Genomic DNA, 26102 nt, shown 5'->3' with positions numbered 1-26102 from the left:
AAGAATCGTATAGAACAGACGCAATGCACTACTTCAACTCGCCCGATAAGGTCGTTGTAAATTTGTGCGCACCAACATTTGATGATGTGACTTATCATAGTCGTAGTCGCGTGACTCTGTACAGACGAGTGACTTTGATCACCCTCAAAACCTACCACCACCACCATGGTCGGCATCGCTCCTTCACGTCCCTCAGTCCACTCACGATGACCACAGACCAAACGCACGAAGAAGGTTGGCATCACCGGAAAGTACGGCACGGTGAGCTCTCCCTCTGCCATCGCCGATTTTCTCTAAAACATGGCTGGTAGCGTTACGGTGCCTCCCTGCGAAAGCAGGTAAAACGTATGGAGATCTCGCAACACGCGCGCTACACATGCACCTTCTGTGGAAAGGTGAGCAGCTCTCCGCTCCGATGAAAGACCACCGATAATTGTGGATCTGTAGGACTCTGTAAAACGGACAGCAGTGGGCATTTGGAATTGCTCCTCGTGCAAAAAGGTCATCGCGGGCGGTGCATGGACTGTCGCCACGACATCAGCTGCCACTGTTCGGAGGTGCGCCTTTTGGGTTTTGGACGATGGACTTTGCTGACATTGGGCTAGTACTGTTCGGCGACTGCGCGACCTGACGGAAGCATAGACCCATCCTTCTTCATTTCTATGTTTGTCCTATGTCGCATGAAACAACCATGAAAGCAACCAAAACTGTGTATTAACTCAAGCGTCGTATTCAAGATACTGCGATTTGTTGGCCGTCCTCTTCTCCGTCCGCATCCATTTCTTCCCGTAAGAACCGCGGATTTTCCACTTCAGCCAAGAGGTCATCGCGTTCCGTTTCCTGGTCCTCGTCCATTTCCACATGTGTCATTCGGATGATCTCCCATTTGTCGCTGTAGCCGTCGTCGTATGCCTGTTTGAGAGTAAGGAATTTGTTTGTAGGCCATATCAAAGAGCCTACATTGACGCGCTTCTTCTTGAGCAAAATTTTGCGCTCAATATTTTTGTAATACGCCCCACATTTGCGTTGTCGTGGGGCCTCGTCGAAGACATCAGCCTCGGCTTCGTCCTCGATGACAATCATAAACTCGTTGGGCACTTCTTGCTCGACCTTGACAGTCTCGTAGTCGCGAACGAAATTGAACAGTATTTCCTGGGGGGCGATGAGCGTGTCAATTAGAGAGTAGCGAACAACTGACCTCCTTCTCGACAGGCACCTGGTATGGAGCAACGGAGAGTCGAGACTCTTTCAACCGCAGGGCAGACTCGTCATCTTGTGTGAGATAGTAAGCCAAGAACGAATCGTGTTCGGTTTTCATAGGCCGTAGAATGGCACAGTCAAGTCGTGGATCGTCCTCCTACAAACAAATAGTGACCAAATGTTGGGGAAGAAGAGAAACAGAGACATACGGTAGCAGGGCGATCGCCCGGCCGTTCTGCGAACCTGAATAAATCATACTGGTTCGGCCAGATTTCGCTGTCGGGCAGTATCTCATACGACTCAACCGCGTGAACACCGGGTTTATTTGGATGGTGCAGTTCTTGTAGGTCGAAGTTTTCATTGCAGGCAGCAAAAGAGGCCTCAATGTCGCGTAACTGAGCCTCTCTTGAGACGTCGATATCGACGACAGCACTTTTCCTAGAAATGTTTAGTTGACTGGAGACATGAAGGAGAAAACGGACAGGTCCGGTATGCTCGTCGACCGTTGGATTCCTTCCCGACTGATATACTCTGTTTTTCGTAGCCACGGGACATGCGCAGGAAGAGGCGGCGCCCCATTGGAGGGCTGGCCATTGCTGTAAGATGTGGACGGGGCAAGCTCTTCTAGTAAAGCCGCGTCTTCAGGATCGAGGATTTGCAGGTTGTTAGGGTCGGGGTTCAACTCTTTGGAGACGTCAGAGTTGGTGTGAAGTATAAAAATGACGCGATAAGACAGACCGGCGTCGAGGGCAGCCCAGCGAGCGCGAATGTCGGTTGCTGTTTCGTGCCCTTTTGGATTGTTTTCATCGTACATCCACAAGGACTCCCACCGACCCAGGTCCAAAGGCATACCCATTTCTGCGTCGACGATCATAGGAAGAGGCGTGTCGTTCGCTAGTGCATCGAGAAATCCAGGCCGTGCATAACGCAATGGTGTCGTCGGTATCTCAAGCAGTTTGGGAGGGCATGGCGGGGCAGGCAGCGGGTTAGAGTACCGCACCCTAACAAGTAGGTCGAGCTTGCTACTGTAAGGGAGTTAGAATCGACCGAAAACAAACGAAGATTGCACTTTTTCTTGGAGGTCATTGTCGCGGAGAGTCACATGTCTGTCCGTCCAGTGACTGCTTGTTTGACGCGTCCAGTCGTCCTCTGACTCTCTCTGACGTTTGTCCTCTGGCCAAGTTTATTGGTACTTTGCAGCTGGGACGGCGACACCATGTTCACTCCTCCTCGCATTCCCGACGAGGTCTTGAATATGATTTTCGAGCATCGTGCCCTGGAGAATTCAAAGGATTTGCTTTGCGTTTGCAGCCTTGTCTGCAAGGCTTGGCTCCCTGTGGCGCGGTACCACCTCTTCAGAAAAGTTGTTCTCCATCTCGATAGCGACGGGAACACGACCTTCCTCGGCCTACTTCAGCATCCACTATGTTCCTTTACCGACTCTGTCCGCAAAGTACGGCTTTTACCCGCTCAGTCTACCCGAATGTCTCAGCGCGTCAACACCGACTTGGCTGTTTTAAATCGACTGACAAGGGTCAACGCGCTCTGCCTCCATGACCAGAAAATCATTCCCCTCGACACGCTCCAAGTGATCTCAACAGTTTTCAAGGATATAACCTCCTTGACCATGATGCTCCGCTTCAAACGGTCAGCGGACGGGATCCAATTCATGAGCTCATTTTCCCAGCTCGAAGAAGTCCACTTCGAACTTGTGAGAACACCCGTCGGAGACCCGCCTCCGAATAACCTTTCTATTCCACCAAAACTACGGAGTCTCCGCCTGAATTCAATCCGTGGACATGAGTGCTGGTTTTCAGACCATCGCCTACCTTCAATGACCACACTATCCCTGTATCATATCCGGCCATTGAACGACATCCCTCGTTTAACTCAAATGCTACAAACTTTCGGACGCAACCTACGCCATTTGACTCTTCGTTTCGACGCTCAGAAAGGTAAGTGCACCGTTCTCACACTTTGAACCTGTTTTCACATCAAACAGGAGATCTGCCACTCGAGGTAAACTTCAGTTACAACACCGAACTTCGATACCTGGAAATCGACCTGAGCGCATTGACCAAGAAGCATATTTCACCAGTCCTCGCTACGCTCAACGCTTGCGATCTCGAGATGCTCGTCTGGCGTAACCGGAAGTCATTTGACGATTTCTCGAAGAAGTCTTGGGAGGATTTGGATGCATTAGTCAGCGACCGTGAACGCTTCCGGGCTCTTGTTGCCTTCGAGATACGAGCATCCAACGATTCCACGAAATATAACCCTCGAGCCCGGATGCCGTTGTCAGAAGCTCGAGGAGTTTTGTCTGGGTCAACTGAGATCTGAGTAGTAGTAGTAGTCGAATTCATGATGTCACAACCACGCGTTTATCGCTCTTTTGCCGAGAACGACGACAACTACAATCTCCTATGAAATCCTTGTCCCAAATATGAATAGCAAAACCGACTTTGATGCCATCCTCTCAGGTCAACCGACCATCGTTTCTCATCCCGGCGCCAGTCAGTACAACGCAGGTGGGATTGCTGCGTGTGGTTTAGCTAGTTTGAACTTTGTGCGGGTCGCTTTCGCACGTGTGGAGGCTGGAATCATCGGGAGACGGCTGGTAGAGGACTTGGTTTCACGGCAAACCAGTGAGGTGTGGACCATTCACACCAACGATGGGCACTGACTACTCTTTGTCCAGGAAATCATACACATCTGTTCCAGATGGCAATCCAATGGGCATCTCGAGGTTGAAGACATAGCCCAGGTGCCTCTTTTTGAACGGGCACTCGAACTCGAATCGTCAACATTCAATGTACCATCCTTCGACCACTTCTTGGCTATGTTGAGGTAGCATCTCTCAACTCTTGTGTTTGTTTCGTCTGTCTCATCCCAAAAAAATAGCTCTCTGGAATCTCTTCCTCAACAACATGCTGCCATCGTCATAACGCGTCCACCAGAAATTGTCAGTTGTCTCAAGCTTCCCATAGAGGTTACCTCCGAAAAGTCCGGCGTAGTCTTTGTTATCTTTGACTCCCACCCCAGGCCCAGTCATCCAGACGGCGCGGGCCTCATCATTAACGCATCTGTCGCAGCTGCAGCTGCTCATTTGGACAACCTTCTCAAAGTAGACGGCGGCTTACTAGCAGATCACGGTCTCCAGTGGCAAACCCAACTCCTTGCCAACTTCTCGGGCCACTGTTTCATTCCGAAGAGTCAGCCAGTCAATACTTTGTCAGAAATGACGAAATCAGTTATGGATTCGAGCCTGGCTGTCCTAGCAAAACAGGCTGAAGTTGACGAACTCAGGATACAGATTGCGGCACTTATGCGAGATCGGCAGTCTCTTGAACTGGAGTTGAACGAGTCTCGGGCGCGGCTTCGCACAGCCAAACACGCGTCAAAAGATAAATCTTCTTCACGTTCAAGCTATCGTGACGCCGTCAATGTTGTCCAGCCGCGCGCAAGCTCGTCCAAAGTTTCGTCTCCCGTCTTACCCCCCTCTGCTAGGAATGCCCTGGAATACTTCCATAATCCGAGTAACGTGCAACGCCCAGAGAAGACGAGAGTTGAATCGTCTGATTATCAGATGGCCAAGCAAGTAATCGAAGCTGGCTCGTCTCGACGAAATAATGGGGATTCAAAACGATATCAAAACCATTATGATGGTGATCTTGCGCTGGCAGCGCAGTTGCAACGTGATTGGGACAGGCAAGATATGCGAGACGTTGAGAAACTTCGAGAGAAGCAGCGACAGTACGAGGCTGAGTATGCACGGCTGAATGCCGAACGCGTTACACTACAAGCCATGCAGCAAAAACTTTTCAGATGTCCACTGTGCTTTGAAGATTTGCCTGAAGACGATGTCGCTCTGGTGTCTAATTGTACCCATCAACTCTGTCGTCCATGCATGAAGAACTATGTTACCTCCAGGCTCGCGGACAAGATATACCCTATTTTCTGTCCAGTTTGCCTTGCAGAATCAACGACATCAAGTCCCGGGAGTGGGTTATCTTTGCTTTCTCGGTCTCGAGACTGGACTAAGTATTTCGTCAGTGATCACTGACGAGCTTGCCCAAATTCTTGGTCTCACGGATGTTGAATATCATGTCCTACAAGAACTACAGATCGCCTCCCTGTCGATATTGATTCATTGCCGCAAGTATGATCTTCGCTGGCCAAAGTAATCCGTCTCAACTGCTGCAGATGCAAGGAAGGCGTCTTCGTTGACCGAGGAGAGCACGACGCCGCAGAAATCATCGGATGTCCACTTCCCCGATGCAATTTCGTCTGGTGTAAGGCATGCCAACAAGAAATAGTCTCTGGGGGTCCGAAGCATTCATGTGATGGTTCGTCGGAGATGGACCACCTCCTGGCCCAGAGAGGCTGGAGACGTTGTCCCCGTGAGTTACGCTGGAGCTCTCGCGTGAGACCATCCCGATTTATATCCTAGACTGCAAAACCGCATTCCAGAAATCGTCCGGGTGCAACCACATGACGGTAAGCGGCACGAACCCAGTTCTCAGAGAAGATGACAATTGGAGACAGTGTTTAGCGCCGGGATGCAACACCCACTTTTGTTATCTCTGTGGAGACATGATCGTCAGGTCTGCCCTGGCGAAGGAAATTCGCACTGGGGTCAGCGACCATTACCGACGGTGCCAGTTGTTTGAAGATGTGCCGGAGCGATGAATTGAGAGCCTTTTTGTTGTATTTCTGTGCTTCTGGTTCTGTGCTGACAATGTCAATGCGATGTTATGATGGAGTACACGGACACACAGTGACCATATAAACGGTTATTGTTACCTTGGACAAAGAACTACAGGAGCAAGTAACAGGCTTCCCGTTAGACAATGAAAATCAATTGCGAAATGTGTCGATACCTTCGTGACGAGCTGTGACTACGTTGCTTGACCACACCAAAACTCTCTGGCTGACAATAAAACCAACTGCAAAGAATGTCATGGACTGCCAGGGAACTCTGTTCTTTGCCACGAACATTGACAACAACAATCTTTCCATAAATTCCGCGGCATAGAGCACTCGAACAACACAATTCTTGCCACCAAACCGAGAGTCACTATGGACGCAAACGTCGACTTGGCCAGCATGTTTACAAGCTTGCTCGCCTCCAATTCAGGGCTCAGTCGCTACTACAGACAACGCCAAGATGAACTGCGAGGCGGACACCTGGGAGACATTTTGGCTGCTTTGAACTTCATCCGCATCGCTTTTGCACGTGTGGAGGCCGGAATCACTGGGATCCAACTGCTGGGGGACATTCTGACCCCAGCAACAATCGACGTGTGTGCCTTCTAACTTGACTCAGAAGCATTTACGACTTGTTGTTCAGGAAGTTCTATATATTACCTCCCGCTTCGGTCCTACCGCACCTATCAATATCCGGACTACTGGTAGTCTTGAAAGCATAATCCAGGTAAATCACGGCAACAGATAATCGCATTAAACGTTGAAATGAGACCCCTTAGCTGCCTCTATTTCAAAATGCATTCACTCTTCAGATGACGAGACTCATTGGTGATCATTCCCGGAACCATTTTGTGGATCCGTTAGAGTGAGTCCATTGGCTTATTTGACTGATAAGTCTCATTCGAACAAACACACACTAGGCGCTTAGGGCTTCTCCCTGAACCGTATGCTGCCCTCGTCATATCTTTCTTTCATCAGCGGGAGGAAGTCTCTATTGTGACCTGCCTTAAGCTCTCGGTAGACATGGGACGAGGAAGATCTCACGCACTTTTCGTTGTCTTCGATCCCTGCCCCTCTCCCAACTTTGAAGACGGCGCGGGTTTCGTGGTGAACTACTCCGCAAGAGCTGCTGCTGCTTATCTCGACAGTACACTTACAGCTAGCCCATACTGCACAGTGCCTTCTGATGGGTCGCGTGTGCAGTACACGGGCTCCTTTTTCGTGCCAAAGAACGGCCCCTCCAATACACTCTCACAGACGACCAAAGCACTGATTGATACAAGTTTGTGGATGTTGACAAGGCAATCTGAAATCGACTCGCTTGAATCCCGGATCGAAAGCTTGACCAATATGCTGGATCCCAGCCAGGCGCACCTAGATGTTCGAGCTTCTTGGCGAAATCAGCATGAGCCGCCACTACCAGCGGCCCCCTCACCATACGCTCAAACAAGAGCTCGTTATTTTACCTTTGCGGAGCAAACTTCGCCCATTGTCCCGCAACCCAATGCCAGCCACATTCCTATGACATCCCCAACCAGTGCACAAGGCCGCCAAAATCACAGCAGACCTGAATCATATTACGATTCATTGATAGCTAGGCAGATGCAAATGGGGCTCCATATCTCTGACCCGGACGGACCCGAATCGAGCAGTCCGGATTCGAATCAACATCGCGTGAATACTAGTGGATTGGATTTACCGCAAGCAACGCGACGGAGGACTTTTACTTGTCCGTTGTGCTTGGAAGCGATCTCTCTTGATGATGTCGCTTTACTCTCGAACTGCACCCATCAACTCTGTCGCTCATGCGCGAAAAACTACGTTACCTCGCAAATTGCCGACAAGAGACACCCTATTTTCTGTCCTGTTTGCCTCACAGATGACGCAGACACGACAAATCTAGGCAGTAAGTCATATTCACTCCCTTGCACTCATGAACTAATTTGTTACAGTGTTTACCGATGAACTGGCTCAGATCCTTGGCCTCACACCCGCCGAATATCGTGCCTTTGAAGAATTACAGCTTGCACCTATCTCTATTTCCATCGATTGTCGTAGGTAAGGCCCTTAGTTTCTTTTGCGTAGAATGACACTGATTGTTTTAGATGTCAGAGAAGCGTTTATGTCGACAGAGAGGAGTACAACGCCACAGAGACGATCACGTGCCCACTCCCCGATTGTAACTACGTTTGGTGCAAAACTTGTCAGCAAGAAGTAACTCCTGGAGGGCCGCAACATTCATGTGATGGCTCGGTGGAGATGGCGCATCTTGCCGCTCGAAGTGGCTGGAGACGCTGTCCCAGTAAGTCGTCGTGCCCGCTCATCCTGAACCACCTGAAATCTTGAATAGCGTGCAGAACCGTGTACGAAAAGGTAGCCGGATGCGATCATATGACGGTAAGCAATGTTACTGTTGTTTTTCCTTTCGAGTTTTGACGACATCGTTACAGTGTACAGCGCCGGGATGCAGCACTCATTTCTGTTACCTCTGTGGGGGCTTGATCGTCCGCTCCGTCGTTGGGAGAGAAATTACCGCTGCTCTTGCATACCATAACATGCATTGCCGGCCGCCTGGTGCGCCGCAGCGGTTTTGAGTTCGTGTAACTGTGTCGTTAGTCCAAGTAGTATTTATCTTGTGGTACAATTGACCGGTTAACCCTCAACTCCTTACCCGCTCGTCTCAAACAAGATGCTCCATGACTACAAACCGGCCACCGCCTGCAAGGATCTGCGATGTTTTTTTTTCAAGATTCACTTGCTACAGCTGAGGCATGCATGTTGGTGGAATATAGCTACGTGCTCGGCCCTCGTAGATCTCTCTTATTAGCACAACGGGAGACACTTGCCCAGGAGACGAACACCTGAACAAGTGTTCCGAAAATCTTCAACGTTAGTTGTCTTAGAGATCCGTCGGAGCGCTTGAGGGCTGTTTTGTACTGTTTTCTGTTGAGAAGAGGTTCTTTGACGAGAGGAAGGATATTCAAGCTGATTGAATTCAACGGTCAACCATTGACAGTAAAACACACGGACACACAGTGATTGCATTACATTGGTTTTTGTTTTTTTTATCAAAGAACAAAAGTGAACAGATTCCTGCCCGACAGGAAACCAATTGCGAGACACGTTGGAAGAATTCAAGTTCAAGCTGTGGAATTCGCAAGGAAGGTGACCGGTGTGACTGCGTGATGGGCTGCTTGTTTTTCTAAATTGCCATCGACCCAACAACGAAACTCTCCCATTCGACAATAGAAACGCGACAGACCTTGTCATGGATCTCCAAGGGACTTGTTTTTCACTCGCGAGCGTTAACAATAACGGACCCGCTATAAATTCAAGCTACAGAAAGCCCGACACCTCCCGACACCACCACTTGCACAGACCCAGACACGATGGAGACTGACACAGACTTGGACGCCATTATCTCAAACGAAACAGTTGTTATTTCTCACCCCGGAAGCAGCCAATATCGCACAGGGGGAGTCGCTGCCTGTGGTTTGGCTAGCTTGAACTTCGTGCGAGTCGTTTTCAGCCGTGTGGAAGCCGGCATCACAGGCAGGCAGCTGTTGGCAGATCTGCTTTCGCTGGAAACAAGTGCAGTATGTTAAGCAAAGTCTACAACAAAGGCGGGCACCGAATTCTTATATCCAGGAAATTATCTCCATTTGCTCCGAATGGAGATCGAATGAGCATCTCGAGGTCGAGGAAATAGCCCAAGTAAGTCAACGGAAGGGGATAGTACTTGGTACACTGATCAGCTGTCAATATTAGCTGCCTCTTTTTGAACACGCCCTTGAATTGGATTTATCTGGTACCTTTGGTGTGCCATCGTTTGACCGCTTTCTAAGGATGTACAAGTTAGTAGTCTCTCCTGTGGTATAGTTAATGCGCCTCATCTGCTACCAGGTCCCTGGAAGCCGATCCTCGACAACATATTGCCGTTGTCATAACTCGTCCTCCAGAGATTGTCGCTTGCACCAAGCTTGTCATCGAGAGCAACGCCACAGAATCCAAGACGGTCTTCATCACATTTGACTCGCACCCCAGGCCCGACCACCCGGATGGCGCAGGCTATGTGGTCAACTCGTCCCCAGAGGCTGCTGCAAATTTTCTAAGCACGCTGCTCGCAGTTGACGAGGGTCTGCTTGCGGATGCAGATCTTCAATGGCAAGCCCAGCTACTTGCCAGCTTCTCGGGCCACCTTTTTGCCCCCAAAGCTGGTCCTGTCAATACCCTCACAGGAATGACGAAAGCGCTGATGAACTCCAGTCTGTCGACGCTGAGGAAGCAAGCCGAGGTCAACAGGCTTCACAGCCGGATCGAAAAACTTATGCGAGATCGGGAATTTCTCTTAACCCAGCTGGATAATGCCCGCACACGCGAAGTTGAAACCAACCAAGAACAGATGCAGCCTACGCCTTCTCCAGCACGAGCATCTAGTCACGTTTCACCACCTTCTTGGGATACCAGCGCGACCGTGCAGCAACGCGCTCGAGCTTCGCCTGTCACAAATGATTTCGTTGAATCTGCCAGTGGACGACATCCAGAAACGAGCACACCTGAATTGTCTGATTTTCTGCTAGCGCAGCAGATGCAAATGCGTCTGGACATGGCCAGCATCGTTGAATATGATTCGAGTCCGTCTCCGCCACGCCGAGAAAGCTCGGGCTCGACTCAACGGCGCCATTCAAATATTCGGCGACCACAGGATGCTCGACAGTCAATCAGACGAAGGACCTTTAGGTGTCCACTATGCTTGGAGGATGCCCCAGAAGATGATGTCGCCTTGCTTTCCAACTGTCCCCATCAACTTTGTCGAACCTGCGCAAATAGTTATGTGACTACCAAGATCGCGGACAAGATGTACCCTATCCTGTGTCCTGTGTGTGCCGCGGACCCTGCCACGAGGAATCCAGGAGGTGAGTTATGCTTTGATTCCTTAGTTTCGGCTCACAGATTTGGTCTAGTACTCACGGATGAGCTTGCTCAGATGCTTGGTTTGACAGACGCCGAATATCGGGCCCTTGAACAATTGCAGATGGCGCCTCTCTCGATTTCGATCGATTGTCGCAAGTAAGATTTTTCGGACTGTCTTTTGTCAAAAGCAATGTTGACTCGCTTCAGATGTAAGAGAAGCGTCCCTGTCGATAGAGCAGAGTACAACGCCACAGAAACAATTGTATGCCCACTCCCCCAGTGCAACTATGCTTGGTGCAAATCTTGTCAGCAAGAAGTAACTCCTGGAGGGCCACAGCACTCATGTGACGGTACAAAGGAGTTGCAACGTCTTGTTGCCCGGAGGGGTTGGAAACATTGTCCCAGTGAGTTGTTGATCCACACTGAGTGGACGACCTGTGACACTTTTATAGCCTGCAAAACCTTGATTCAGAAATCGGAGGGATGTGACCACATAACTGTCAGTAGTTATCATCCAATATGCGCCATTTTTACCACTCAGTAACAACAGTGCCCGGGCCCAGGATGTAACACCCATTTCTGCTACTTCTGCGGGAGACTCATTGTCCGCTCTGTGTTCGCCGGAGAGATTAACATGGCTGTCGCTTACCATACCATGCGCTGTCAACAGCGTAGCATGCCGTGGCGATTTTGAGTGCTTTAGCCCTTTGCAATTGGTAGTTTCCGAGTTGTTACCAAGTTGTTTACTCGGAGACCAAACCCAGTCACTCCGGAGTTTACCGTGATTTTGCCTCCCAAAAGTTGATTCAAAAAGGACTAATTTTTGTGCAAAAAATATTTTTACAGAAAACAAATAGTTTCCGCAAAGGGAAAATTTGATACAAACTGGTTAAAGTGGTTTCCCTTTGCAGAAACCATTTGTTTCCTGTAAAAATGATTTTTGTGCAAAAAGTAGTACTTTTTGTATCAACTTTTAGGAGGAAAAATCACACTAAACTCCGGAGTGAGTGCTGTACAAACGGCCGTCCAAATCGGGCGAATGGCCCCAAAACGGCCCCTTTTTTGATTTTGCCTGAAGGGACATTTGATTTGTGACTGAAGGTGCCTATATTCGTACCTGAAGGCACTTAAATTTGCACCTGAGGTCTCAATATTCATGCCTATAGGCATCATTCGTTCTTGCCTGAAGGCATCTTGCAATTTATACCTGAAGGGACTTATAATTGTGCCTGAAGGATAAAAAAACTTGACTATAGGCATTTTCATCGTATAAGTACCTCTGGGGACTTGATGGTGATGTGTTCCAAAAAAGGCAATTTAAATAACATGTCATTTCAACTCATTTAAGCCACTCTCTGCTCATAACACAATGTATCTCATGAAGGGATAATTCATTAAGTTGTATCAGACTGGTTAAAAATGTCCTCAATTAATTACAGCTTGGATTTCTTAGATCATCATATACATCAGTGATGCCAAAGTACAAACCATTTAGACCTATCCTATAGCATCTTGCTCTTGTTGGTTTTCATGCTGTTTCTCTGTTATTTGGTGACTTGCCTATTGTGCTTTGCTTCAGGATTTTGAACGGTAGCCTTTTTTTATATTACTGTCAGGGGAACCTCCCTTTCGGCCCCTCCGAGACGATTCCGATTCCGGTCCGACTCCGGCTCCGACTCCGGTGATCGCATCACCGCCTCCGTCAGGCGCATCGCCGCCCCCGCCTGGCGATCCCCCTGGGACCTGGCCTGCGACATGGCGCAGGCATACTGCACGGAGCAACGATCAACCTTGGCGCGTCAAGAGCGCAGTATATAGTTCCGCTACCTAGCAGGCGGACCCTTAGAGTTTCTTCTCTTTGGATCCTCCCCTGCTAGGTCAGCCTCACTTGTATTTGCTTACTTCTATTCACTCTTTGGATCCTCCCCTGCTAGGACCTTGATCTCAGGCCTCCGGGGTTGCCCTTACAGCAGAAGAAACTCTCTACGGGATCAACCAGACAAGATTGCTAGGTTCGGGCGCTGACTCAGGCTCGGAATACGAGTCCGTTCCGCCCTCGTCACCCCCCCTACCACTTGTCCCCTCCTCCTCTGTCACTCCTGTCATCCCCGCACCTGTCATGCCTTCCGGAGCTACTCCTGACGCTGACACTCGGCTGGATGCACTCGAGGCGAAAATCGACCGCCTAACTGAGGCCCTTACTCTTCTCACCACCCAGGCTTCCGCTGCCGCTGCCGCCGCTAATACTGCTGGCGGACCCCAAACAACACCACCCCCGGAGACGTCGATTCCGACTCCGAGGCCCTCTTTGGCGACATCAACCTCGCCTCAAAATTGGTCTTGCGACCAAACCCTCCGTTCACCTTCAACGGTGATCGGAAACGCGGCCGCGCGTTTCTCTATGCGGTCCGCACCTACGCCCGCCTTGCCCCTGAGGCCTTCGTGGTCAACGGAGAGGCGAGCGAGGAAAAAGGCCGTCCGCTATGCCATGTCGTTTATGGCAGAAGGACCCGCTCAGCAATGGGCGGAGCGCCACGGAAGCAAAGCCCCGTTTCCGTTTCCGTCCTGGGGCTCCGTTCGTTTCCGAGTTCCGACTCCGGTTCGTCGAGGAGAATGAGCAAGATCATGCTCTCTCCAAACTGGAGACTTCCGCCTATCACATGGGCACAAAGGATGTCTACCAGTACACCGACGACTTCGAGGACCTGATGGACCTCGCCGGATTCGAATACGCGTTGGTCAAGGTGACCAAGTTCCGCCACGGACTTGACCCCCTGATCAACAACGGAATCACGTCCTCGAACGACCCCCGGACCTCTGGGACTACCTTAGCTGGCGCACCCGGCCTTCCGTCAATACGAGGCCCTGGTCCGGGCCAAGCTGATCAAGTCAGCCGCCCCCAAGACGCCTGGCGGTTTGATTCGGACTCCGTTTCCGGTCAACCGCATCCCGGCTCCGGCCCCTTTCCGCCCGGTGGCTCCGGTCGTGCCACCCGTGGCCCGCGCCCCCCTCCGGCGCCTCCAGCTCCCGTCCCCATGGAGTTGGATCGCACTAGGGCTCGGGGTGCCCCTCGTCGCGCCTGCTTCAGGTGCGGCGACCCAAACCATCTCGCCGGGATTGCCCCCTCCCCGGGACGTCCGCTCAATGGACATCCTCGACGAGGTGATCCAACAACTCGGTGACAAGATGTTAGCGGAGTTGATCGCCCGCTACTCGGACACAGCTGCGCTGCCGGAAACAGTCGCGGAGTCGATGGCCGGAGAGGATTTTGTCCCCTGACGAGTGACTGGTGTGCCCTCGTTCGCGTCCGTAAATCGTTTCGCTTGTTTGTATGACGAATCAATTCCTTTGCCCTACAACGAGCCTGAAACGAAAGACATACCCTCCCCCGCCCCGTTTCGACTCCGTCTCCGACTTCGCCCGCGACTCCGGTCATCGTCCTTCGCCGCCTCACTGCCTGGGAAAGAAACTGCCCAAGCAGTACACTGTCGCTGCTTCCCCTGGAGTGAACTCCCTCCACCTCCCGTTGGAGCTAGAGTCCACTACCAGCGCTTAAGCTCTCGCTCTCTGGCCTGGTTGACTGTGGTGCCACCTCCGACTTTATCGACACGAACTATGTCGCTCGGAATGGCATTCCGGTCCGCACCCTGGCGCAACCGATTCCGGTCTTTAACGTTGATGGCACTCCGAACGACGCCGGCTCCATCAACCAGATCGCGGACTTGGTCTTACGCTACAAAGGCCATTCCGAGCGTGTTCAACTCGCCGTCACTCATCTTGGTAAACAAGACCTTATTCTGGGGTACTCCTGGCTGCGGAAGCATAACCCGGAAATCAATTGGGAAACCAAGGAGGTCAAGATGACACGGTGCCCCCGGGTTGCTCCACTTGCCGCGAGGAAGAACGCATTGAACGGACTGAGCTACGGCGACTCCGGCTGCTCCAGAAGCGACTCCGCTCCGGCCCGTTCCCCTCGGTCTGCACCATGGACCTCTCTGGGCCTGACGACGGAGACGATTCCGTCTCCGGTGACGACTCCGCCCTGCCTGATCTGATGCCGGACTCCGACGATGATGAAGACGATGGTCAGCTTGAAGATGGTGACCGCATCTTCTACACCTCGTTCCGCCCCTCGGAGGAGATACGCGGCTGGCAGTACTGTCTCACAGCGCCTGGCCGAAGCCTTCGCCAGGAACTCCGCCCCTGCGCCTCCAAGATCCCGGACTGGGCTAAGGAGTTTCAGGACGTCTTCAACAAGGAGTCCTTCGACACGCTACCGGAGCGGAGAGCCTGGGACCACGCCATTGAACTCGTCCCCAACGCTAAGCCCACCAACTGCAAGGTGTACCCCATCTCGCCCCTCGAGCAACGCGAGCTCAACGCGTTCATCGAGGAAGGGCTTTCAACGGGCCGGATTCGCCCCTCCAAGTCTCCGATGGCGTCTCCGGTCTTCTTCGTCAAGAAGAAGGACGGCGGACTCCGCTTCGTCCAGGACTACCGTGCTCTCAATGCGATGACTGTCAAAAACCGGTACCCCCTTCCGCTGATCAACGACCTCATCAACCGGCTCAAAGGCGCTCGTTACTTCACCAAACTCGACGTCCGTTGGGGCTTCAACAACGTCCGGATCAAGGAAGGTGACGAGTGGAAAGCGGCTTTCCGGGGACTAACCGAGGCCTGTTCGAGCCCTTGGTGATGTATTTCGGCCTGACAAACTCTCCCGCGACGTTCCAAACGATGATGAATGACATTTTCCAGGACCTCATCCTCTCCGGAGACGTCATGATCTACCTTGACGACATCCTGATCGCCCATTCCGACCTCCGGAAACACCGGCAGATCGTTCAGGAGGTCTTGCGGCGACTCCGAGAGCACAAGTTGTACCTCCGAGCGGAGAAGTGCGACTTTGAAAAATCGTCAATCGAGTACCTCGGAGTCATCATCTCCCACAACCACATCGAAATGGACCCCGTCAAAGTCGCAGGCGTCTCCGCTTGGCCGACTCCGGAAAACAAGAAGGACATTCAGCAGTTCCTTGGGTTCGCTAATTTCTACCGCAGGTTCATTCGGGACTTCTCGACCCTCGCGCCCCCTCTCTTCGTGCTCACCAAGAAGGACCAGCAGTGGACTTGGGGCGACGCGGAGGCCTCCGCGTTCCAAGCGATCAAGGACGCAGTCACCTCGGAACCGGTCCTGGCGATTCCGGACGACGCACGGCCTTTCCGACTTGAGGCGGACAGCTCTGATTATGCGACGGGGGCGGTTCTTTCACAATCCGCCCCGGACGGGAAGTGGCACCCTGTAGCATTCTATTCCAAAAGCTTAAATGATGTCCAGCGCAACTACGAAATCCACGACAAGGAGATGCTCGCGATCATCCGTGCACTCGAGGAGTATAGACACTTCCTCGAGGGCGCCGCGCATCCCGTCGAGATTTGGACTGACCATAAGAATCTGGAGTACTTCAGGAAGACGCAGCACCTCAACCGGAGACAGGCCCGCTGGTCCCTCTACCTCTCCCGGTTCGACTTCACGCTGCACCACAAGCCCGGCCGCGACATGGGCCGACCTGACGCCCTCTCTCGGAGACCAGACCACGGAATCGATTCCGACAACTCCGACGTCGTCCTTCTGCGGCCCGAACTCTTCCATGTCCGCGCTCTCGAAGGCTTTCCGTTTCCGGCCCTGGTTCTGAACTCCTTCGCGACATCCGCGATGCCCTCTCCGGTGAGCCTGACCTGGAGGAGCCCGTCGCACTAGCGGCCCGGCAACTCCTAAAGGTCCAAGGTCAAGCTCGAGGCCCCCGCTCCTCGCGCTCCGACGAGTGGGCTGTCTCCGGTGGTCTTCTTCACTTTCGTGGGAAGATTGTCGTACCTAAGGATAAGGACCTCCGGAGACGCATCATCGAGCTCTGCCACGACACTCGAAGTTGCCGGACACGCGGGTCGCTTCAAGACCTTGGAGTTGGTCTCCCGGAACTACTGGTGGCCTCAGATGTCTCGCCATATTGGCCGGTACGTCGCGACCTGTGACTTGTGCTGTCGCACCAAAGCACTGCAGAGACTGCCCCACGGAGAGCTGCACCCGACGGAAACGCCCCCAGAGCGTTGGCATACCGTCTCCGTCGACTTCATCGTCGAGCTTCCGGAGGCCCATGGGTACGACGCGATCATGGTCGTCGTCGACACCCTTGGGAAGCGTGCCCACTTCTCGGAGTGTCACACCACGGTCGACGCAGTAGGGGCGGCTCGCCTCTACTACCGGAATGTCTGGCGCCATCACGGGACTCCGGAGAAGTACGTCTCCGACCGCGGCTCGCAGTTCATCGCGGACTTCACCCGAGAACTCTGGCGTCTAATCGGCATCAAGCCTGCCACGTCCACCGCGTACCACCCGCAGACAGACGGTCAAACAGAGCGCGTCAACCAGGAGCTGGAGCAGTACCTGCGGATCTTTACCAACTATCAGCAGGACGACTGGGATGAGCTGATTCCGGCCGCGGAGTTCGCCTACAACAACCACGTTCACTCCTCCACGCAACAAGTCCCCTTCATGACGGACACGGGACGACTCCCGCATGGGCTTCGAACCCGGAGTCCGTTCCGCTATGGAGTCCGTGAAACGAGTTCCGCGACCGGATTGCCACTGGTGTTGCCGAGCCAAGGCCGCTCACTAAGGCCAAAGAGGAGTACAAGCGCTACTACGACCGGAGACGCACTCCGTCTCCGGAGTTTAAGGTTGGCGACCGTGTTTGGCTGGATGCCTCTGACATCAGGACGACTCGCCCCTCGGAGAAGTTCTCCCACCGCCGCCTCGGACCATTCAAGATAGTCGCGGAGATCAGCAAAGGTGCCTACAAGCTCGACCTCCCTCCGCGCTACTCGAAGCTCCACCCGGTCTTCCCCGTCGTCAAGCTGGAGCTCGCCCAAGACGACCCCTTCGATGGACGCCCCGGCTACGACCAGCCCCCTCCGGACCTCGAGGACGGAGTCCCGGAGTGGGAAGTAGAGGAAATCCTGGACGCAAGGGTGAGGTATAAACGGCTGAATTACTCGTCAGATGGAAAGGCTACGACGCGTCGCATGACCAGTGGGTCCGCTTCGACCGCGTCTTCGCCCCGGAGAAAATCGCGGAGTTCTATTGTAAGTACCCTGGCAAACCACGGCACATCGCCTCTGCAACCTTCGACTCGATTCCATTCCGGTCTATGCGTCGGGACGCCGCATTCAAAGGGGGGGTGATGTCAGGGGAACCTCCCTTTCGGCCCCTCCGAGACGATTCCGATTCCGGTCCGACTCCGGCTCCGACTCCGGTGATCGCATCACCGCCTCCGTCAGGCGCATCGCCGCCCCCGCCTGGCGATCCCCCTGGGACCTGGCCTGCGACATGGCGCAGGCATACTGCACGGAGCAACGATCAACCTTGGCGCGTCAAGAGCGCAGTATATAGTTCCGCTACCTAGCAGGCGGACCCTTAGAGTTTCTTCTCTTTGGATCCTCCCCTGCTAGGTCAGCCTCACTTGTATTTGCTTACTTCTATTCACTCTTTGGATCCTCCCCTGCTAGGACCTTGATCTCAGGCCTCCGGGGTTGCCCTTACAATTACAAGTAACTTGAATTCATCTCAGTTTCTTCAAGTAATGATAGGCCTGAGGGCATTTTTATTTGCTACTGAAGGGAAAGAACAAAACTCACTACAGGAACAAGAATGAGCTGTCCTGCAGTGACCAGAACTTACACTGAAGGGGCAAAACATAATGTACTGTAGGTTTAATGCACTTGCACCTGAGGGAACAGAAATTGTGCCTCCAGGCATGAAATTGAATGCCTGAGGGAGCATAAAATATTGCCCTCGGGCACGATCTTTCGTCCCTGAGGGCGCATTGGATTTTGCCCGAAGGCAACTTTTTTGTCACTGGGCCGTTTTGGGGCCGGCCCATCAATGGGCCGTGACTCGTACAGCACCAGTGCCTATCTGTTTACTCGAGCGATGTGATTGCCTGGAGCAATATTGATGCAGATGCCTGATGGCCAACTTTCACCCAAACCCCCTGGTGGGCTGTTTACTCCCAAATAAAACGTTCAACTATCGACCTCTGGACTCCGCACGCTTCTCGAAGGCACCATAGTAAACGAGCTTGACGCGTGGAGGCCTCATTTCGGGTTATCGATTTGACTATAAACCCCGCAATCTGAAGGACTTGAAACTGACCATGTCTTCAAACACAACATCCAAGGCAAAGCGCCCGTCCCATATCCTTCATCGCACACCGTGGATCCCCCCTGTCGCTGTGTCTGCCCAAGGTCTCTATATCGAGCTTGAGAATGGGCAAAAGCTTCTCGACGCAATGGGTGGCGCAGCTGTGGCTTGTCTTGGGATGGGTCATCCCGCCGTAAATAAGGCACTTCATGAGCAAGTTGACCGCGTCTCGTGTATGTTGAACCTGCCGATTCCATTTGTCTCCTCTCAGTCCTGAAAACAGATGTCTACAACATGCAATTATCAAACCAGCCCGCCGAAGAACTCGCAAAACTCCTCGTCGATACTTCTAATGGCGCTTTTGAGCTGGTCGGGTATGCTTCTGGAGGTAATCTTGTCACTTTTGTAATATTCGTCAATAAACCCCGCGCATTTTAGGTTCAGAAGCAATGGAGGGAGTTATCAAGCTCGCGCGTCAGTACTTCCATGAGACTGGTCAACCAAAACGGACCAACTTCATCGCGCGGAACTTGTCTTTCCACGGCAACACCGTCGCGACGCTTTCTCTCGCTTATCACCCCACTCGACGAGCACCGTACGCTGCGATTCTAGACGACAACCATTTCCATCATGTTTCTCCGGCCTACGCAAAGCGCTTCAAACATCCTGGTGAATCTGACGAAGAATATGTTGAACGACTGCGCGCTGAACTAGAAGCGAAATTCATTGAACTTGGCCCAGACACCGTGATCGGATGTGCGTTGGCTTACTATCTTCTCCGAGTTCCACCTCATCTGTATTATTTCAGTTGTTGCGGAGACTGTTGTCGGAGCATCTACTGGTGTTTTGCCGGCGCCGAAGGGCTATTTCAAAGCGATGAAGTCTGTTTGTGAAAAATATGGCGCTCTTTTCATCCTTGATGAGGTTATGAGCGGTATGGGGCGGATGGGAACTCTGCATGCGTGGGAGTCTTTTGGCGATGGTGAAGCAGTGAGTGTCGTCGCTCTGTCAAGTTACATGTTCCAGAGCTTGTTCAGCCAGACATTCAAGCTGTTGCAAAAGGGCTTGGTGGAGGCTACGCATCGATAGGCGCGGTGTTGATGTCGAAGCGGATTGCGACAGGTCTACGGGATGCCTCTGGTCTCTGGAAACACGGTCATACATACCAGGTTCGGGCACTGGTATTACAGTGCAAGTGCGACCTAAAGCTCTAGTGACAGGGGAACCCGTTGTCCTGCGCTGCCGCACTGGCTGTTCAAAAGGTTATCGCATCCGAGAATTTACTCGAAAACATTCGAGTCCAAGGCGCATACCTTGGTTAGTCAAAAAGTATCGCTGGACATCAAATCGCTGATTGACACTCAGAAAAATTGCTTAACGAGCGTTTACTTTCCCCAAATTCTCCTGCAGCGCCATTTACTTTTGACATTCGAGGAGGTGGTGGATTTTGGGGTATTGAGTTCGATTTTGGCTGCACAGAAGCGCAGAGCTACGACCTGTGCGGTAAAAGCTTTGCGATGATGGTGCAGGAACACGCCATAGAGAACGGACTTATCGTCATGGGTATGAGCGGGACAGCCAGTCTTGATGGGAGCAAAGGGGATGTGATTTTATTGGCCCCAGCTTACAACGTAACTACAGAAGAGATCGAGGCGATTGTGAGGATGTTTGGGGACTCAGTGGAGGCAGTTTTACAGGCACATCGTGTTTAGATAAAACCCATATGGCAGTACATGTGACATGCTATCGGAGCAAGGTCAATACCCCCGTGTTGTCTCGCGGTCGGGCTCGTGCTAATGCATGCTTTTCGGAATACTCGACAGTGGTCCCGCGACCCATCCGGAGAAGGCCCTCGACTGGTCTCTGATTTTTTATTCGGCGACGCCATTGGTAATAATGTATATAGGAAAAACTATCTGACAATTCACTGTGCCATCGCAACTTGTGCCCCTCACTTGCTTGTCTTAACTTGAACCACAATGTCCTTTGCTCAACGCTACGACAACCTTCATTCCTCGCCAGTCTCTTCGTCCGCCTCGCTGGCAGCATTGGACTTCCCTATCGATACCGCTGTTGCTTTGCAAGTTAAGCGTGGACTCCCGACTAAGCAGAGGTTGAAGGCAAAGGTAGCTAGGCGTGCGCACGATACAGGTGTGTTTCCTTTTCACAGTCTTGCCCTACTAACTCTTCGATCAGGCCCTGCTCTTCACTCTGCACGACCGCCTCCTCTTCTCTCTCCTCGTCGGCCCTCTTTAACGAAACAACCACGCAAGGTCATCGTTCCTCAAAATCATCGCTTCCAGTCTCGTGCACCTTCCACCGCCACTCTCTCACGTCAATCTATAACCTCTACGCAGCAATACTTGGATCCCTTCCTCTCCATTAGCGGGCGTATAAGGCCTGATGAAGACCCTACCTTGGTGTTGCCGTGTTCCAGTCCTTGTACTCCTGCCCTCCGATCCACTTCTGTGTCTTTCGAAGCCAACGATATAATTTCGCTTGTCCAAGAGCCTTCTGCATTATCCTTACTTGCAACCGTCGCCTTTGATGCCTCCTTTCTTCCTAAACCTCCAGCGAAGCACCAACCACCCTCGGACTTGGCAGTGCTCGCTTGTGTAGCTGCAGCACAACCACTTCCACTCGCACAGCCCAGCAACAGACGACGCCCATGGGAGCTGTAACGATTGGATCTTTTGCATTAGTTCTGGGTTTCATTCATTTTGCGGTGGCTCGTATCTTCTTGTACCCATAAAGACCTTGATGTACCCTAATCTACATTTGTATATTTTACACGACACAACCTTTCAGACTCAAGTTGAAATAAGCTGACCGCCAGCCATGGTCTGCGTGAACATTTGGAAAGCAGCTTCACCAGTCTTCAAACCAGTTTGAGCATTCTTTGAATTTGTCAGCTTGATATTTGAACCCTCACAAGGCAAATACCTGATACGCAGGCACCTCATGTCCCGCACCGCTGACACGCAGATATGAGAAGTTACCTGCGTTCTTGACTAGCCCCGCCTTTTTCCCGTTTACAGTATAGGTCGCGAAGGCTTGACTTTGGAAAGTGGTCGAGATCTGGTTGCTCATGACAGCCAGCATGTCCTCGACGCCCTGGTAGTTCACGATGAAGTCCGCATCGCCGTTATACAGAGTCACTCGAATACCGGCGTTAATAATGGTGTTGAGATTTGGAAGCTGGCTCCGCATCCAATCGCCGGTAGAAGCGAAGTTGTTGTAAACAGCGTCGCTGCTCTCGGCCCAGCTGACTTCTGCACCGATGGCGCTGCGGACCGAGGCGAGCCAGGAGGTTATATCGGCCGGGTATGGGTCGTCGCTTCCGGCGGGAACGTAGTAGATGTCGTGATTGCCAACAAGTGGACTGAGAATGTTGTTGTTGCAGTAGCTTTGCGCGGCTGAGCAAACCGAGTTAGAGCCTCCGTTGTTACACGCGGTTATTTGTGCTTTGCAACCGCTGCTAGAAGACCACGCGCTCGATGCCCGGTTGATGGTGGAGGTAGAAACAAGCGCGCCGTATGGGTTCGACGTGGCATAGGAGATATAGCCTGGGTATTGGGAGATAGCGTCTGTGAGACCATTGCCGATGCCCAATGTCTTGAGGTTGAGCTTTACTCCACTGACGGTTCCAGCAGCAATGGCAGAGTTCTGAGAGAGGAAATATGTCGCAAATGCCGGTCCGTAGTGACCACCCTGGAAATGTTGTTTTAACAAAGAGCTCTCATTAGCAGAGAAAAACATGCATAAGACTCGGTCCAGATGGCGACGTCAGCTGTTGTGAGGCGCGAGAAACGCGAATCAGCGAGGAATATTTGAAGGAAACTCCAAACATCCGCGGCAGCAGCCTGTGAATATGTAAGCAAGGTTACAGTCCTACAAGTAGTAGCAACACTTCTTACCTGCGAGGTTCCAACCGATGTTGTCCCGTGAGAAAAGCCAGCCCCGACAGGCTGGTCGATGACCAACAAGTTTGAGTTCACGTTCCATGAGAAGTCGTTCAAGGTAACACTTTTGCTGTTGTTCGTGATCCGACACGGCCCAAGCTCCTGCACGAGCCCATACATGCTGGAGCTTCCGGGCTATATATATAATGTTAAGTGGAGGTCAATATGGTCATGAAGGAGACACGTACACCACCATTGAACCAGAGTGAAAGCGGTGCTGTCGACGCGTTGTTTCTGGCGTCGAAGTACCAGAAGCTATATGACACGTCAGCCAGTGGTTACAAGAGAAAGAGTGAAGAAGGTGCCGACAAGATGCTTTTCGACGAAGTAAGATCGCCGTAGCCAGATGCTTGGTATACACCCTTGGTTGTCTCTACAACGAGTTGGATGTGATGATTCAGGTGCGAGGCAGAGGACAAACCACAGATTCCAGAGTTTTCCGTGACTCTTAGCTTCCCCGGGGTTGTTGCAAGTGGGCTGAGTGTGGCCTCCTTCAACTGAGCGGTGTTGTTGCGAACGCCGCCGATAACGCCATCTACGACGGGAAACTGTCCTTTGCGCTGGCCAGCGAGAACAACCGGCAGAGCCACAAACGTAGAAGCAGTCCAAGTGAAGAAACGCATCGATAAGAGTTTGAGAAGATTTCTGTGCACTCTATGGTCGACATTTTATATCGGGTTACGAGCTCGAGCTTCTCCATCGGACGTATCAAGGACGGGCAGAGCTGACCCAAGTTGAGCCATGTTATCGCTGGAACCATGCGTTAGATAGCCAGCAGCGCATGCCAAGCCATATGGCGGGCTTGGCTATGGTGGTTCTACGCACGCTGCGCATTTGATGAGGAAGTCAAGAGCAACAATCAAACGCGATCCCGTGATGAGTGCAAAGGGGTGACCGCAGATCTAGAAGAAATTCAAGATTGAGTAGCACGAAGATACAGTATTGCAGAATATTGCCTTAAAGTTACTGTAAACAGACCAGCTCCATCTCTAATGGCTTTCAGTAACTCGATGACTTTCTCTGGGCCACTGTCACAGAGTAGTCACATTTTCTCTTTTGAACCACCATGACACCCGTGTACTGGCGATCCCTTTCCCGACCCTCATCCTTTTTCTTTGGAGGTCTTCCAAAAGACGTCTCCCTCGAGGTAAAAGACACGCTATCTTGGGTTCCAACTCGAACTACCCAGCGCGTTTTTGTAGATTTTAAAAGGTTGCAGCCCGTTTGATCTCACAGTGTTAGAGAGGACCTCTCGTTCGATCCGAAATCTTATTCACGATAATCCAAACATCTGGACCCACGTCTTCCTTCAATTTTCGTTCAGTTCTTGCCCCCCCTTGCCCGAACCTCCGACACAGACTATATCCAAGGGTAATTTCTCCCCTAGCGCCTACGCGAGATGGATTTTTGGGGAGAATGAGTGCTCTGTGAGTAATTCAACTCAATGCTCTTCTTCTGTTCTCACCGCTCATTTAGATGTGTTCCCGTCTGACGACATCGTTACCGTTTGATTTTGTGCTCCGCCTCCGCTCATGCTCAGTAAGATATTCGACATACTTAGTTGTCTGGACATGACAGAACTAATCGTCATCAAGGCGAGATGCCGCCAGAACATTGTAAAGTCCGTGTCGTCTTCCTCTCATAGCTCAAGCCAGTCTCATTCATCGCTAGTGATATGGCGCGTCCTATTAGTGACTTGTATCAATATCCGAAGAAGTCCCCTTGGGTGTTTTCTATCCCCCAAATTCTCTCGACCAGTGGCAGTGGGGAGAGTGTTACGAGCCAGAGACTGATCAAAGCTGCCACTCGGGAGATCCACAACGTGGTTTCTGGAAAACACCCGCATTACGAATGCTTTGAGGATTTGAAGGCCGTATGTTTGTTCTAAACAGCCCTTTGAATCCTTGCTGAATCTTATTCAAGGAATATGCGAAACGCGCTCATGATCGCCCCCTCGTTGAGAATGTGATGTGGTCCGTGTGTTACTCGGAGACGAACTCAAAATTTCTTCCAGCTCGGGCATCAATTGAGCCTGAACTGGGCACCATTCTATGTTACGGAGCACCAGGTGGTGTTACGTCGCAATCTCGAGTTGTGAGTACCTGCCACTTGAAACGTCATGTGCGTGATATCAAAATTCACTTCAAGTATCCGATCCATGGCCAAGATGGAAAGAATCAAACATCAGACCGCTTTGCACTGCCCAAGGCTGAAAAAGCTTCTCATCACTTTCAACAGAGACCTCTCCCTTTTGACGCTGAGCGGTTCGTCTCGATTACCTGTTATGGCTTCTGTTTGATCAAGTGGCAGTCTGGGTTCACAATCGAATCGAAATCCTGACCGAGCTGAACACGATGCTTGGTGGTCGAATCCGACGTCCAGAAATTGCCAATACGGAGGAAATAGACTGCCCCGTTTGCAACGAAGTCTTCCGCGTTATTGGGATAATGGATCACGTTATCGAAAGGTATCGTATCATACTTGTTGCCTCCTTCTATTGCTTATAAGATCTAGTCATCCAGAAATCGATCCCAACGAGTTTTCTCTCAAGCCAAAAGACGTGGTCTACTGCAGGCAATGTGTAGGAGCCGACCGTCGTAGAATGTTTACCTTGGCCGGCCTTGAGATGCACAAGACTTCCGAGTGCGTTTTCCTGTGTTCCTGTTTCTCAAGCTTACAAGTCCGCAGACACGATCCATCTCACCTCAAAGTCTCTTGTGATCTATGCGAACCCACTACTCGGAACAAACAGCGGAAATTCTCGTCGGCTGGCCTCGCTGCCCACATTTTCGCCAAGTATGTTGCGACTTGTTCATATTTTAACCAGTTACTCATCTAATCATGTTAGACATCCGGGCCAATAACTGAGTCGTTCATTATTTTTCGATGTGTATATATCTGTTGTATCCAATGGTTGCAAACGGAAAGAAGTTCTTGATAAGATACCAAGTAAATGATAGCGACACGCCATCTGTTGCGACTCAGTGTTCTCGAGAGCTTGTCTTTTTAATGTGAGTCGCCCAACATGTCAAAAGTGCCAGTGACGAGGGCTGGTCGCGAGGCGTGGGGGGGTTCGAAGAAGCGCGAGAACCAGACAAGTGTAAGAAGATCTACATTTGT

The 26102-nt window shown here is 51.7% G+C and overlaps 10 protein-coding genes across 10 annotated transcripts; 7 read left to right on the top strand and 3 right to left on the bottom strand.

Annotated features, from left to right (window-relative positions):
- Positions 1-165: 165 nt before the first annotated feature.
- Positions 166-642, top strand: MIND_00369400 (60S ribosomal protein; the record flags this gene model as incomplete). The annotated part of the gene is made up of 5 exons (XM_037360532.1): positions 166-168; positions 217-261; positions 312-395; positions 448-557; positions 606-642. 5 exons carry the CDS (start codon positions 166-168, stop codon positions 640-642), a joined length of 279 nt encoding a protein of 92 aa, XP_037223417.1.
- A 90-nt stretch (positions 643-732) lies between these two features.
- MIND_00369300 (uncharacterized protein) lies at positions 733-2286 on the bottom strand (the record flags this gene model as incomplete). Its single annotated transcript, XM_037360531.1, has 6 exons — positions 733-912; positions 961-1152; positions 1199-1357; positions 1410-1638; positions 1683-2225; positions 2270-2286. 6 exons carry the CDS (start codon positions 2284-2286, stop codon positions 733-735), a joined length of 1320 nt encoding a protein of 439 aa, XP_037223416.1.
- A 130-nt stretch (positions 2287-2416) lies between these two features.
- Positions 2417-3540, top strand: MIND_00369200 (RING-type domain-containing protein; the record flags this gene model as incomplete). The annotated part of the gene is made up of 2 exons (XM_037360530.1): positions 2417-3155; positions 3203-3540. The coding sequence occupies 2 exons, from the start codon at positions 2417-2419 to the stop codon at positions 3538-3540; spliced, it is 1077 nt and encodes a 358-aa protein (XP_037223415.1).
- A 103-nt stretch (positions 3541-3643) lies between these two features.
- On the top strand, positions 3644-5889 carry MIND_00369100 (RING-type domain-containing protein; the record flags this gene model as incomplete). Its single annotated transcript, XM_037360529.1, has 7 exons — positions 3644-3850; positions 3899-4047; positions 4102-5201; positions 5254-5359; positions 5404-5600; positions 5651-5697; positions 5746-5889. 7 exons carry the CDS (start codon positions 3644-3646, stop codon positions 5887-5889), a joined length of 1950 nt encoding a protein of 649 aa, XP_037223414.1.
- A 390-nt stretch (positions 5890-6279) lies between these two features.
- On the top strand, positions 6280-8501 carry MIND_00369000 (RING-type domain-containing protein; the record flags this gene model as incomplete). The annotated part of the gene is made up of 8 exons (XM_037360528.1): positions 6280-6501; positions 6551-6634; positions 6687-6772; positions 6828-7813; positions 7860-7965; positions 8013-8209; positions 8258-8304; positions 8358-8501. The coding sequence occupies 8 exons, from the start codon at positions 6280-6282 to the stop codon at positions 8499-8501; spliced, it is 1872 nt and encodes a 623-aa protein (XP_037223413.1).
- Positions 8502-8699: 198 nt separating this feature from the next.
- On the bottom strand, positions 8700-9072 carry MIND_00368900 (uncharacterized protein; the record flags this gene model as incomplete). The annotated part of the gene is made up of 2 exons (XM_037360527.1): positions 8942-9072; positions 8700-8892 (listed from the first exon to the last, which is right to left on the bottom strand). The coding sequence occupies exons 1-2, from the start codon at positions 8950-8952 to the stop codon at positions 8700-8702; spliced, it is 204 nt and encodes a 67-aa protein (XP_037223412.1). The 5' UTR covers positions 8953-9072.
- A 224-nt stretch (positions 9073-9296) lies between these two features.
- Positions 9297-11515, top strand: MIND_00368800 (RING-type domain-containing protein; the record flags this gene model as incomplete). The annotated part of the gene is made up of 9 exons (XM_037360526.1): positions 9297-9503; positions 9556-9621; positions 9676-9761; positions 9811-10823; positions 10872-10977; positions 11029-11083; positions 11132-11225; positions 11274-11320; positions 11372-11515. The coding sequence occupies 9 exons, from the start codon at positions 9297-9299 to the stop codon at positions 11513-11515; spliced, it is 1818 nt and encodes a 605-aa protein (XP_037223411.1).
- A 9484-nt stretch (positions 11516-20999) lies between these two features.
- Positions 21000-21701, top strand: MIND_00368600 (uncharacterized protein; the record flags this gene model as incomplete). The annotated part of the gene is made up of 2 exons (XM_037360525.1): positions 21000-21171; positions 21217-21701. The coding sequence occupies 2 exons, from the start codon at positions 21000-21002 to the stop codon at positions 21699-21701; spliced, it is 657 nt and encodes a 218-aa protein (XP_037223410.1).
- A 129-nt stretch (positions 21702-21830) lies between these two features.
- On the bottom strand, positions 21831-23605 carry MIND_00368500 (Carboxypeptidase; the record flags this gene model as incomplete). The annotated part of the gene is made up of 7 exons (XM_037360524.1): positions 21831-21917; positions 21964-22731; positions 22782-22883; positions 22938-23117; positions 23171-23237; positions 23292-23355; positions 23404-23605. 7 exons carry the CDS (start codon positions 23603-23605, stop codon positions 21831-21833), a joined length of 1470 nt encoding a protein of 489 aa, XP_037223409.1.
- A 909-nt stretch (positions 23606-24514) lies between these two features.
- On the top strand, positions 24515-25846 carry MIND_00368400 (uncharacterized protein; the record flags this gene model as incomplete). Its single annotated transcript, XM_037360523.1, has 9 exons — positions 24515-24603; positions 24654-24855; positions 24906-24947; positions 24997-25076; positions 25131-25246; positions 25293-25449; positions 25497-25625; positions 25671-25778; positions 25831-25846. 9 exons carry the CDS (start codon positions 24515-24517, stop codon positions 25844-25846), a joined length of 939 nt encoding a protein of 312 aa, XP_037223408.1.
- Positions 25847-26102: the final 256 nt, after the last annotated feature.

This window comes from Mycena indigotica (genome assembly GCF_014461135.1).
Source record: "Mycena indigotica strain 171206Taipei chromosome Unknown Mind.scaff0003, whole genome shotgun sequence".
Classification (NCBI taxonomy): domain Eukaryota; kingdom Fungi; phylum Basidiomycota; class Agaricomycetes; order Agaricales; family Mycenaceae; genus Mycena; species Mycena indigotica.
Note: the sequence above shows the minus strand (reverse complement) of the source record. Positions and strands in the feature narration are given on the sequence as shown.